Below are 14,193 nucleotides of genomic sequence, written 5' to 3' on the forward strand. Positions count from 1 at the left end.
ACTGCAACAGTGATTGAAAATGGAGAGTTATTGACTGCTTAACTTATGACTGGTTTTCTTTTTCTCCCTCTCTCTCTCTTTCCAGATTCGACCCGGTCTGGTTCGGACCACAGTCCATCCAACAGAGCAGGACTTTCCTCTAGTGCTGCATTACCCAACAAGTCACCTCTGTTGCCGGGGGCTAGACGGTGAGCCCAACCCTACCACTGAACACCAACACGCCCAGAGAACAAACAAGCACATACGCCACTTTTGTTCTTCATACTTGGTACTCTAAAAGGCGTATCATGTCTGTGATAAGCACACAAGCCTATCCAGTCTCTCTGGAGATGAATTCATAGACGTTGAAACAGCAGTCTCCTGATGTGCTCAGTTATGCCCGGACCATATCGTCTGTATGAGCAGTGTGTGACAGCTGTCTCCATGAAACTGCTATCCACACATATGGTGTTGTTGCTGTGGCGCTGCTACAGTGCTGCTTATATTTCTACACTGTTGGAGAATGAGATTCTGTCCACAGAAACGAAAGCAAAAAACTGAAAGTGTTGAGTTAAATAGAAACATCCAGTGAGATTTTGACTCTCTAAATCAGGGGTGTCAAACCCTGCTCCTGGAGGGCCACTGTCCTGCATGTTTTGTTTCTCCCTGCTCCAACACCCCTGATTCTAATGATTGGGCACTCCTGCTCTAGATGTTCTGCAGCCGTCACATATCTTCATCAAAAGCAACTGAGTGACCTGGCTGTTATACCTGTGATCACATTAAGCAGTATGCTAGAGGTTCAAGTGTGATAAGACTGATGCTTCCTTTATTTCAAGACAAGGTAATAGCTTTAAGTGAATGAGTATACTGCAAAAAGCATTAATCATCTGTCATTTGGTCACTTACTTTTTATAAAACCAGAAAACTAAAGCCAAAGACAACATTTATACTTTGCCACATGAATAATTGCACTCAGCTGCAAAACAAATTTGGGTAAGTTGGTGCTATCACATCATTAGCATAATATCTTTAGTTAATGGTGCTATCAGTGGCAGCAATCCATTCTCTGTTTGTTGCCAGTTCAGGTACACCTACCTGTAGAACAATAAATACATGAAGGCTCTAATGTTCAGTTTGTGTTGGAACTGTTTTAGAGAGCGTTGATTCAACTTTATGGTCATAATTAGTTTGTGGTGCTGTTCAAACAAATGTTTTCAAAAGTTCACTTGGGCTTGTCAGTCCGCACAGATATGGTCAGGAACTTGAATGTAGCCGCTACCTGCTGAGGCCAACTCTATGGCAGCTTCAACTCACCGTGTCATCTTGTGCTTGTTCTGTTTGGATGGAGACAGTTGGAGCAGCAGTTACATTGTGATTATTTGGTCCTAAATCTCTGATGCTGTCAGAATTCTGATGCAGGCTGATTCTGTTCTTCAAAAGCATAAAAAACCCTCAGTCAAATCTATTTATTATTTTATCCATCTGTGAACAAGTTGAAGAGCTCAGTTGACACGTTCTCATTCCCAGGGCAAGAAAAATACAGCAGTTTTGTCACGGTCCTCTGCGTTTGATACCAACTGGATGAAACGCACCACAGTAGTTTTTTCATACTCAGAGTAAGTGCTCCAGGATTAAGGGCAAAGTCCATGGGAGGAGGCCTGGGTGGTGGATGCCTTAAAAACAAACAGCAGACTTTCACCCGGGAGGCTGCTGTTCACGTGCCATGTGTGTCACTGTAGTTATGTTACAAATGCACTGATTATAATTACGTTTTCTTCCCAGATTGGGATACAACTTTAATGTACTGTTAAATAGTTGAGGAAACGTGGACACACAAACAATACGTTTTTCCTCCATCTTTCTACCCGGCTTGATGTTGCTCTCGGGTTGCCTGTAAACGTCTCACTCAAAGCTTCTATCTCATTGGTTGCGCTTTTGAAGGGTCAGCAGCAACTCGAGGCAGAGAGACATATCTGAGCGGTGCACCGCTACCGTGGGCGCTGCTACAACGTTGGCCACTGCTACTACCTTGGGTGCTGCTACTACATTGGGCGCTAGGGAATGAATGAAACAGCTGACGCAAAGCGTTTTTACTGCGTATGGTGTAATGTATAGGGACCTTTAATCTTTTTCTTCCATCTACTGACTGGGATTATGTTATTTTTAGATAGTGAGGACAACAAAAGAAAGATTTGTTGTGTTGACAGAACTAGGGCAAAAGAACGTTCAATAATATCTTGAGGACTTTTATTGAAGCCATCAGTACATATTTGAACACATTTAAACTAGTGATGCAGACATCTGAGGATCTAGCCATTGAATTAGGAAAAAGAATATCTAGTAAAGGCTGTAGCTGAAAAAAAGCATAGAATGCACTCAGCTTCAAACAACTAGACAGCTAGCAAATTTACAGAGACAGATGACTTCAAGGCACTGAATTCAAGAATTCAAGACACAATTTCAGCTTCTAGATGAAGGTGAAGGTGACTATGGTTGCTTTAGATGTGATTCTTCTTTTTTTTCTGTCAAATGTAGCCATCAGCCTTCACCACAGCTCCATCCTTCCAGAACTGTGTTGCCAAGCAATGGTGAGGCCAGCAGCAGACATGCTCTGCACAACAGAGATGCTGTGGATAGGAAAAGAGGAGGAGTGGGTGGAGGGAGGAGTGTGGACATATCTGCTGCCTCCAACAGCCAGCATCAAGATTTTACAGCTGACATGATGACTTACCAGACTCACGGCATTCGTAGCGGAGACATAAAACAGCTGTCTGAGCAAACAGCTGCAGCTTGCACTGTACAGGAGGTCAGAGGGAACAACATGAGCTCACAGCGGCCCAATTCAGAAGGAGCAGACCAGGATAACGCCAACCTCAGGTCAGAGCTAATGACACAGAACACAGAAGGGTGTAAATGATTTTTCTAAAGCTTAAACTGTGTGTTTCTGCTCATCCTTAATAGATATAAAATGTAAAACAGGGGAATTAAAATAATCAATGGTTTTAATAATGTTGCTCATGAGCAACACATGCAAATACACTGTTGAGAAAATAGGAGATGAAGAGATTGGAATGATTGAGTAGTGAGTCATTGTGTGGCTGCAGAGTGAATGTGAAGAGGCGCAGATGGATGTTTTTATATTTCCAGCAAATAATGCAAAGAGTAATCCCACTTCTTGGGTTCACTCTTATGGGAGTGTGTGCTGAAATGCACCAACAGCACACATGCTGCATTATTTTGTGATCAAGGATAAGGTGAATTTACCCAGCCACCTGCTGGCATGTTCAAACATGTATTTCCTATTTTGTTTCTGTCCAGGTTTTTAAGCAATGGAGATAGCTCCCAGACAATCGGCCACAGTCTCAACAACATCGTCAAAAACATCGGTAAGGAAAGACATGGGGTGAGGGTGGCGAATCTATTCCACCCACTATACCACCTCTAGAGATGGTGCTACAAAAATCATATAATTTGTGAATATTTACACATACATTGGTAAGACACACATACTCAAATATAACACAGATTTCTAATAAATAGTGGGCTTGATAAGGCTTCAGCACTGTCGCTGAGCTGTATCTGTTAGTGCATATCTCTGACTCGTTCATCAAGGTTGAATGCCTCTCTGAGCTGATAGCTGGCTGTGTTGACAGAGTACTCAACATAGTGTTGTGCAGTGTGTACACAGCATAATGGTTATTTGCATGGATTAGTCCAAATTTACTAAAGATTACCCGCACAACTGTGGTAAACTATTTAAAAGCTCAGAAACAGTTACCAGCAACTGTTTCTTTTTGTCGAACTTGTGTACTCCGTTGGCTATGTATGCGCATTTCACCCTCTCTTATGTAAGTCTCAGTCCAGTTCTACGCCCACCAAAGCAATCTGCAGTATATGACTGAGGGAGATTATGCAACAGGCCCCTGTTGTTCAAAGTCACCTTCCCTCGTGATATTCACATATCAGTGTTCTCTGCAAAGAGCATCTGTTCTTATCAGCAAATCTTTTAGTTTAAGTTAGATAAACTCAAGCAAACCTTTCATCCACTACTTATATGTTGTTGCCCCACACACACTATGGCGAAGAAATATAAAATTGTAGATATGTTTAATATGAACATGCTTCTTCAATACTTTACTGAGGCAAGTGGAACTAGAACCTAGCTCAGAAGTTTGGCAGGACATCTCTCAAACTGTTCCTAATGATGTCCCGAAAAGGCACTTTGGCATAGAGGCAATGGGTCATTTGGGGCTAGGGGCAAAGACCCACAGCTGCTGTGTCTTTAGTGGTACTGAGTAACTTAAGCTATATAATTATCGATTAATGACATAGAAAGTATTGGTTGCTGCTTTACTTTTTCATTTCATCATTTTATAAGTTAAAGCTGTAGCTTAGATAGAATCGTTTTTAAATGATGTATTAATAGTTCTCTGGAGGCCGCTCTGTAGGGGTAGTCCCACACTCAAAATTACAAGTGCCCTGAGTGGGAAAACAACAATACGCATGCCCAAAGTGTTCGCCAATGAAAGTGGATGGCACAAATTTGAAGTTGGGCTGATTGCCTGTTGCCCTGCTGCATTTTGATTGGCTATTTGCAGTCTCGTGTTGTCACTGTTTGCATGTAGCTGGCAGAAGATAGTATTTATTTTAAAGAAGATAGTAACTGTGGTCAGCTTCAACAATGTGGATATCTGCAGCACAAGTTTGAGATGAACCCCCTGAGTGCGCACTACTGTGAGATGCTGTTATCAACCAAACCGCTGGTAAAAATGATCATATATTCAATGTTGAGTGGTTCTTCAGGAAAAAATAACATAACTGTTAACTTGTAAGAGAAGACTTGCTTCCAATGTGTGTTGGGATGGTAAATGGTCCAGAACCAGCTTTCAGGATTATTACCAAACACTGAAGCCTGCTGCTTCCATGTGGTAAACCTAGGAAAACATAGATACCAAAACTACAGTGATTATCACATGTGTGGGAATGTGAAATGGCACATTATGTAAAATATTTATAATATTCTGGTTTGCTTCTGTCCAAAGTGGCTGTTCCTGCACCATTTTTTCCACCTAAAACACAACTGCTTAGGCACAGTGGTAATCCAGCACAAAGGCAAAATAAATGTAACATGTGTAGGCCTACCTGATGCCTGACTTATTGTCTGTTGACTCTTCAGCCTTCCTGTACCAGGAATACAGGGACACCTCCAAGCAGCAGGAAATCGAGCAACGGCGTCAGCTTGAGAACCTTTCTCCAGGGGTCACAGCAGGAACTATGGTGGCAGGGTCCAGTGTCATGTCCCCTCCAGTGTTACAGCTGCAGCTGAGGAACAGTGCTCGCTCACTCAGCTTGTGGCAGAACCTGGAAGTTGTGCAGGCCAGCGGCCTGCTCATCCAGTTACCACAGAAAGAAGTCATAATGCAAGAGGTGAGCAATTTTGTGAGGGTTAAGGGTTATATGGATACAAATATTAGTTATATAGGGTTAATGTTAATGATATTAGATTGGCAAGGATTTGGTCATGAACCCAAAATATTGGACAAATTCAAATCTTGACCTGATCCCTATCAAGGGATCACTACAATTATCCATCCTGAGGGGGTCATGAATGTTATCCATCCCAGAGTAGATAATGCATTTCACTTAAAACTACAAATGTTAACCCTGTGCTGGAGCTGGAGGAAGAAGGCAGTAGGGTACACTATCTGGAGACCATAACTGTTTGCACAAAATTAAGTTTTTAGATGTTGGGATATTTTACACGATGGGGGAAATCTTTGATCAGCTGAAGGTGCTTGATGAAAAGTCAAGGAATCACTTAAATCAGGAAGATTCATCCTCTGGGGAGCTTGCATGTTTGTACCAAATTTGATAGCAATCTATAGGTACGTTTACATGGACCCTAAAAATCTACTAACAATTAAAATGAAAAACCCTCAATCCAAAGAGACTGACCCAATCGGAATGAAAATATCAGCACCCAATAACCATGTAAACACTTCACCTGATCATCTCTCCCTCATTTGAATAAATATACTCTTTGTGCACATTTTGAGTGCCGTACTGAGAAGAAGAGGGCAGAAAAATGACTACCTCTCTATTAACGTGCATAATTTCATAAATTTCACTGTTATGTCATTCGGAAATGATTGGTAAATGCCGTAAGAACCACTCTCTCCCACCAGTCTTTGCTTTCCTAGTCTTTGGCGGGGGAATGGAAACTAGGTTTACCGGTCTTGATCGAAAATATCCCACAGCCTCCCCCTGTTCAGCGATCGCAGGAAATGTATGTGCCCCTGAGATTGCTGCTGAATGAGAAAAAACAGCGAAGCGAGTGAACTTCTGCTTGTTATATTTCTGTCAGATTAGACACTCAGAGCAGGCGGAGCTGCCGTTCACAAGTCTAAAACGTTTATGATTAAGAGCTCAGAGGCATGTAAACACACTTCTTATCAGATGACAGTGGGAATCTGTAAACAGAATGATTTTAATCAGATTGAAGAGATATTATCCATGTAACCACACCTGGAGAGACGTTTCTTTAAAACCCCAAAATGTCAATCTCATGGTGGCGCTAGAGGAAAAGTCAGTGAATCTAGAAATAAAGTAGACTTCTTCATCTGGGGACCATGAATGTAATACAAAATATAATCCATCTAATAAATGCTGAGATATTTCACTCTGGATCAAATTGATGGAAAGACCAGCCGACATGCCATCCCTGGAGCCAACGTGGCTAAAAAATATTATGAGAAAAACAAACAGAAGATAAATTGAGACTGGCAGCTCCAAAATAACACTGAAATACGTCCTGCATAAACATTCATGCAACAAATTGTGGAGCCAAATGGATTCCATCAACAAATATGTAATTTAATTACTCTGTTGAACATCCGTCATTTAAATCTGGTTATTTGGTCGTTCTTCAGTGCAGATCAGTACAATGAAAACAACACGCATTAGACAGGACATTATACTTCATCAGAATTTCCTCATATCAGCTGTTCGCTTGGTGTAGGGATCCTCTGTTAGTATTAATGTGGCTTTATGATTTGCTTTTCTGTCTAGGCCATGTTTGAGCTTGTGACCTCAGAAGCATCGTACTACAAGAGTTTGGAAATTTTAGAAGCTCACTTTCTACGTAACCCAGATTTAATCAACACTCTCAGCCAGTCTGACGTGCATTTTCTGTTCTCCAACATCGAGGAAGTCATGAAAGCCAGCGAAAGGTAGGACAAAGTCTTCATTAACACAAATCAGTTCATGATTGGACGTCTTATAAAGGTCCAGTCCAAATCAGCTCTCCTGGCTAATGTTGTCTTTTATATTTTTAGGTTCCTGATGGATCTTGAGCACCGAATTGAGAAGTCTATTTTGATCTCTGATGTGTGCGACATCGTTTACTACCACGCTGTGGAACACTTCAGTGTCTTCATCAAATACGTCATTAACCAGGTGTACCAGGAGAAGAACTACAGACGCATTTTGTGAGTACCTGCTTTATTTTATTTATTTTTGAAACTTTGTTTTTATTTAAGTTTTCAAATTTTTTTCAACAATAAAAACAAACCAACAAGCGAACAGAAGAAACAAAAAAACAGAGAAATAAAAACAAAAAACTGGCAACCCTGCTGTTTAGATTTATATTTAGGAGTCACAAAAAATTAGTATTATATTCTCTGCAGAATTCTCGCCAGACTCTGGAGTTGGTGGTCTTAGCTTGACCTGCCCAAACAGTTCTCTAGTCATCCTCAGATATCTCCAGGCCAGACTCCCCCTCCCATTTCTGTTTAACCTGGGGAGTCGAATGGTTCTTGGAATTTTGTATATTTTTTTATAAATTTCTGATACTAAATTAAATTTGTCTTATTTTACTGTCTTAAGCCTTATAATCATCCGTAAATATACTTAAGATTACCTGCTTTCTAAATACTTCTGTTACAATATGGACTATACCTTCTTCACACACTAGCCGTTAATAGTTTAGTGTTACATGAGTCAGGTAGTTGTTTCTTCTTGAAGGTGGTGATTTATCAATACATATTGTGATTCCCTATATTGAACAGTATTTTTGTCTTTTTGGAAGCAGTAAATAATACAAGCCCTCTGCTCAGAATAATACTGTGGTTGTCAGTGTTTCCTACAGACCAGGTAGCAATGTGTGGTGCAGGGCCTTGTGGGGACCTTTTGAGGGGCAGGGGCGACAACAGACGATGATAGATAGCACAATGTTTCCCCTTGCAATTTTGCTTGGCCGATCCCAATTTTGTAGAGAGTCTACCTGCCTATACCCATTTTTGCCAATTCTGATTTTTTTTTCCCCCTTACAACTATAATTCACAGCATACAGAAACATTATTGGAACTTTTCTTTCTTTTATTGAACCCAAACTATAAAACAAAGTAGTATAAATACTGGTAGAACTTACTTTTTAAAATGTAACAGGTGAAGTAGTCTAAAATTATTAACAGATTAACAATGCAAAAACTGAAAGCAACTTTCAAATAATAAAATATATGATCTGTACTACATTTCTTTTCCGAAAAAAATGTGCAACAGTTAAAAGCACTGAAGGACTAGAAGGCACCTTTAGGTTGTTGTTGTGGTTGTCAGAAGTAAAATGTAGTCACATGAACATTTTTGGTAGATTTTTTTTTTTTTTTTTTACAAACACAAACATCTCTCACCTGACAGGCAGCTCTGTTTCTCATCTACCTGTTTCTGTTTATCGTTGTGGTGGAATCCGCTTGCACCTGAACGCACCATGAAGTCCCGTCAGCGCTCTACCGTTTGTTGTTTGCTTATAACTCATGGAGAAGGTACCGCTGACTTTAGAGAAGGAGGATTTCAAAGTGTTGTTGTTGTCATCTCTGACTGCAGCAGTGGCCATGGGCTGTGGAAAAGCGCAGCTTCCGGCTAACTCTAAGCTAACGTTACTAAAGTCACACTTCATCTGTTTCAACAGCCAATCAAGTTTTAGCAAAGGCCGCTGGTCGAGTCCGTAGACTGTGGTCAAGTCACTCACAAACTGTCAGCTGGTTGAAAAGGCTGTTTTGGGCGGAGGCTTAACAAGAGAGAGAAAGATAGATAAAGAGACGGAGAGAAAAAGGGTCGAGCGAGCAATACAATGAATAAGGAGAGGGAGCGCCGTAATTGAGAACAAAGCTGTGAATCAGAGAAATTAAATGCTATTTTCTGTCCTAATCTAACTTAATTTCAACTGTACGCAGTGAAGTGCGCATCTCACTCTCTCTCTAGATTTCTCTCTCATTCTCTCTTTCTCCCGTTAAAAAAGAAAATGAATCAATCTGTGGCGCTCTGTGTTGATTCTGTGGCGCAGATTGGCCTATGTATGAGAAACACTAGTCTGACTGCTGATGATGAATACATGTCTGAAGAGAGAGGAACTGCGAGAAAGAAAAATAGGCGTCATCCTTCATGCATTTTTTTATGTCCGTGAATGTCAACCCGTCTTTTCAGTAGAGAACAGGTTTGTTTTTGATTATGACAAATGTAATGTGCAGGGTGTGGTTGGCTGAGTATAATGCGTATGTCCCTCTTCATCAACCACACATACCCGAGTGATTGTGCGACGTTCCCACGCGCTGCAAAGGACGGTTGCCTCGCATGGCAGGCACTAAATGGGACCATTGCCAGAAACTGGAAAAACGTGAGACGTGTTGTTTTTTTTTTAACTGAATTGACTGGTTTATGAGCTAACATTTTGGAAATGCAGCATTAAGAAACTATGTCTAGTAAATATAATTGTCTATCTGTTTTTGTAGATGTAAAGTCCAAGTCACGAGGTTTGGTGCAACAGTCTAATCACATTCATAAGGGTGTTAGGAGAGCCAAGCCTAATCACTTGTCACATACACTCACATCAGTGGCTGAGCAGCAATATAGAAATATTACTTTTATCAGCTTAGATAGAACATGACAAAACTGTCCAAAAACATGTGACTAATTATTTGTAAATTAAGTTTATTAAAAAATAATAATAAATAATAAAATTAAAATGTGTAAAATGCAAAAATACATATCTCTCTCTCTGAAAATAAACACATGTAACATAAACATGACACATGTACTGTTGCTTTCTTCAACGAAAATGATGACGAAATATCTTCGTCAACGAACCTCTATCACGTGATGAAAACTAGAGGAGACGAAACGAAAATGCTGGGCATGTGACAATGACTAAGACGAAATATATAATGCAATTTCGTTGACGAATAAAAACGAGACGAAATAACGTCGTTTCGTCTCGTTTAGTCACGTTATTATTATTATTATTATTATTATTATTATTATTATTATTATTATTATTATTATTTTTTTTTTTTTTTATTAGTTTTCTCCCAGTCTCGCGTCTGGGCGACGTCACTTCCTCAATCCCCACACGCGCATTATTTGGATTCTGAAGCTGCCGCTGCTGTGGGTCAGCGTTACCGTTAGAGTTAGCGTTAGCGACAACTAAAGAAACATGAGAACAAAGTGTGACACCAGCCGGGGGTCGTGTTTGGGAGGAAAAGAAGAAACACTTTCATTACATAGACGTGGAAAGCAAAACGGAATGTGTTGTGGAAAAAGAAAGAGCGAAATGCAGCCAAACAATCACAGGAAAAAACACCACGGATCTTAACAGACACCTCAGGGCATCCCATAATGAACTTTAGGTAAGTCAAGAAGTAACGTAACGATACTTTCTGTTTTATTAAGCTCATGCGACATGAGGCTACGGTTAATGTGTCGGGTTTTAACGTTAGCTTTAGCGTTAGCCACTGGAGGTGTGTGTCTGCGCGCGATTGCGTGCGTGTGTTTGTGAGAGAGAGACTAGCGGGCGCGTGTGTGTGTGTGTGTGTGTGTGAGCGCGCGCGCGGCTAGCGTGTGTATGTGTATTTATTTGTGAGTGTAAAGTGTGTTTTCAGTTCCTACCTGACTGACTCACTCTATAGTGCACTAAACTTCCCCTTGTTGGTCAAATACTTTCTCTAGTTTTGTATTTCACAGAGCAAATAACACTGAACTGAATTTAGCATCAACATGAATTGGATAACTTATTCTAGACCTGTACATGCATGTAAACTAAAGATATCTGCATGGGTTTGGCTCAAAGAAAATGTTGGTTTCGTCAATACTACTAGGTACTTTTATTATATTGATTAAATATAGTTGCATTACTAAAAAGAGACTAATATACAATTTTCTTTGACTAAAACGAGACTAAAACTCTCAGACTTTTAGTCGTCTAAAACTCTCAGACTTTTAGTCGTCTAAAACTAGACTGGACTAAAAGTAAAACAGGCTGCCAAAAACAACACTAGACACATGTCAGTGATTACTTAGCAGGAGCAGCTCGTTGTGTGTAACCCTGTCTGTCATGTACAGGATGAACAAGGTGGCTCTACATGTTCGTTGTGTTGTACTTTACTTTCCAGGGAAAAGAAGAAACTGGCATTTGTTTAGAGAGCCTAAAATATTGAAATCAAATATTGATATTGGTATCAAGAACGTGTTGCAAGAGGAGGTGATATGTAGTCCTCCCACCCTTAGTGTCCAGGCTAATGACCTAAATCATCATGAAATGTATTATGAAAACAGCAGATTCAAATCAGTGTCTCGGTGGTATTGTTTTCTGTGTGTGTGTGTGTGTGTGTGTGTGTGTGTGTGTGTGTGTGTGTGTGTGTGTGTGTGTGTGTGTGTGTGTGTGTGTGTGTGTGTGTGTGTGTGTGTGTGTGTGTGTGTGTGTGTGTGTGTGTGTGTGTGTGTGTGTGTGTGTGTGTGTGTGTGTGTGTGTGTGTGTGTGTGTCTGTGTCTGTGTGTGTGTGTGTGTGTGTGTCTGTGTGTGCACCTGCTGAGGATAGGTGGTTTGGAATATTTTTCCAGGTTTATATATGTCTGTCTCTCTGACAGATTTTGTCACCACAACAGAGTCACAACCGTACAAGATAAAGTCACAGAATTTTACAGGTCTTGAGATAGTTGAGATAAAAATGAAGGCAGTGTTCGAAAATGGGAGTGATCCGAGCAAGGGGGCAAGAAGTAGTTCATTACCATGAACACACATACTGTAATTTATTTAGACACACACACACACACACACACACACACACACACACACACACACAGTCCTGCTGCCTGAAATATTCTCTAGAACACCAAGAAAAGAAGAATAAGAATGAGTAAGAAAATCATACACTAGCCTTATCCTTTAAAGTTGTACTTCGAAAGATTTTCATCTAGTTAATTGTCTTTTTTTTCTTTTTCCTAGTGAGTTAAAACAATGGTGATTGATTATATGACCCACTTTGCTGAATATTCCAATATCTGTGTCTGTGGTGACATTCCCTCTAGATAGAAATAAGCTGCCATGTTAGTGACACTGCTGACAGACGTCGGTCTGTCGGCCCACATCGTCACCAACGGTTATGCTGCGTTCACTTGTAATTGGAAATCGGGAAGCTCAACTTCTGAGTCAGGCTTGTAGTAAGGTCAGAAGCGTAATATGAACATAAGTCTTACATCTTTAAGTGAAGGAGAGCTGAAGTGCTGCTTTAATATAATTAAATGAATGTGCCCTCAACACAGCTAGTGTGATCTTTATCCATGGATGATCAGCAGAAACTTGACTTACGTTAATGTAACTGATTTTTTTCTCTCATCACTGCAGCAAAGAGGAGAGAGAAAATCTGTGTTTGTAATAGAGCTGTATCATCAACTAAGCATTGTGTTGTCTTGACATGACTGTCCAGAGAGGGAAACCAGGCATTTCGGGAAGCCATGGCTGCACTAGAGAACCATCCGTGTGTCAGGGGCCTGTCCTTTACCTCGTTCCTAATCCTTCCTTTCCAGAGGATTACAAGGCTCAAATTGCTTGTACAAGTAAGTGTGCCAACACAAGTTAAAAGGAAATAGATACAAATAGATAGTGTGCAGTAAAATGGCAAGGTACAGCACTGAATTTGGATTGATTTTGAACATGTTGATGTTGCAGTCATAAATAGGGGTTTGGCTTTTGTTGATGCTTTGTTTTTCCTCACACAGAATATCCTGAAAAAAGCAGAGGAAAACTCAGAGAGGGAAGCAAATGCTATAAAAGCACATCACCAGCTGGAGCAGGTGAGCATCAGTCAGGGTGCAGATCCTATGTTGAGTTGAGAACTGAGAGATGTACAGTTTGTGTCAACATGACTGTCATTACAATGATATAATGATATGACTATCATTGTGTCAAGGCACTGTGTTAGCTATCAGATTTGTGAAAACACACATCCCAAGTCTATTATTTGTACCATGAACAGCAAGGGCTGGGCAATATTTCCCAAATCTTCTATCCCGATATTATCATTTAATGTCATATTTCAACAATGAAATATTTCTCGAAAGCACGTTTTTTCTTTAATTCAATAAATAAATAGCCCATATTAAATAACCACATGGTAAGCCTATTTTTGTATACTCCTGTGTGAATTAAATACATTCACAAATTAGAAATACTCATTAATTATTTCTCATTTTATTAACAACTTTAGTACAAAATATAAACTCAAAATATTGCACATGAGATTTTTTGAGAAATGTAAGTTAATATGTGCTGGTTATCATCAATTGAGATGATGTTATGTTGTATCACGGTATCTCAATATATGATTTCATCACAATTCCATTAAAAGATAATATAACGATCATATCAAATTATCACCCAACTCTGTACATTAGGTGAAGTTTAGATGAAGGATTAAATGGAGAGTAACAAACACCTCTGCAGTGTTTTGGTGCCTCCGTGGTTTGTGTCCCAGTGTCTCTTCAGTACCCTATACAATCAATGTGAAGACCCCGCAAACTTACACAATGCTGATTTCAGTCTAAAGGTCTAAATAATTTCCTGATTTATTGATTTTGAAGTTTGGAGTTTGATTCAAACGCATGTTCTGTAGGCAGAGTACACTGTTAAACACAGTTTAAAGAAACCAGGGTTTACCTATCCCTCATATTTACACCAAGGCAGTGAGAATACCTTTTCAAAAACAGAAAAAAAGGATTATGTCTCTTCAAGTCATTAAGAACTTTTTAAAACAACAGATTTGCTTTGTTGTTTGTTTGTCTTTGGTTGGGAATTACAGGAAGACAGTGAGGCATAATTGTGGGGTAAGGCCTGCTCAAAGTGGGTGAGGCCAGCAGGTGCTGCCAGTACCTCTTACAAACAGC

At 40.0% G+C, this 14,193-nt stretch overlaps 1 protein-coding gene across 1 annotated transcript in view; it reads left to right on the forward strand.

The window, feature by feature from the left end:
* The window catches only part of ngef (neuronal guanine nucleotide exchange factor), a 37,918-nt gene that overhangs the window by 9,057 nt on the left and 14,668 nt on the right, over positions 1-14,193 (forward strand). Inside the window, exons 2-9 of the mRNA XM_083913851.1 lie at positions 86-188; positions 2,518-2,859; positions 3,301-3,368; positions 5,159-5,409; positions 7,051-7,211; positions 7,317-7,469; positions 12,738-12,867; positions 13,030-13,104. Coding sequence (XP_083769977.1) covers positions 86-188; positions 2,518-2,859; positions 3,301-3,368; positions 5,159-5,409; positions 7,051-7,211; positions 7,317-7,469; positions 12,738-12,867; positions 13,030-13,104 — 1,283 coding nt within the window. The remainder of the gene's footprint in view (positions 1-85; positions 189-2,517; positions 2,860-3,300; positions 3,369-5,158; positions 5,410-7,050; positions 7,212-7,316; positions 7,470-12,737; positions 12,868-13,029; positions 13,105-14,193) is intronic.

Source organism: Echiichthys vipera, assembly GCF_963691815.1.
Source record: "Echiichthys vipera genome assembly, chromosome: 5".
Taxonomy (NCBI): Eukaryota; Metazoa; Chordata; class Actinopteri; order Perciformes; family Trachinidae; genus Echiichthys; species Echiichthys vipera.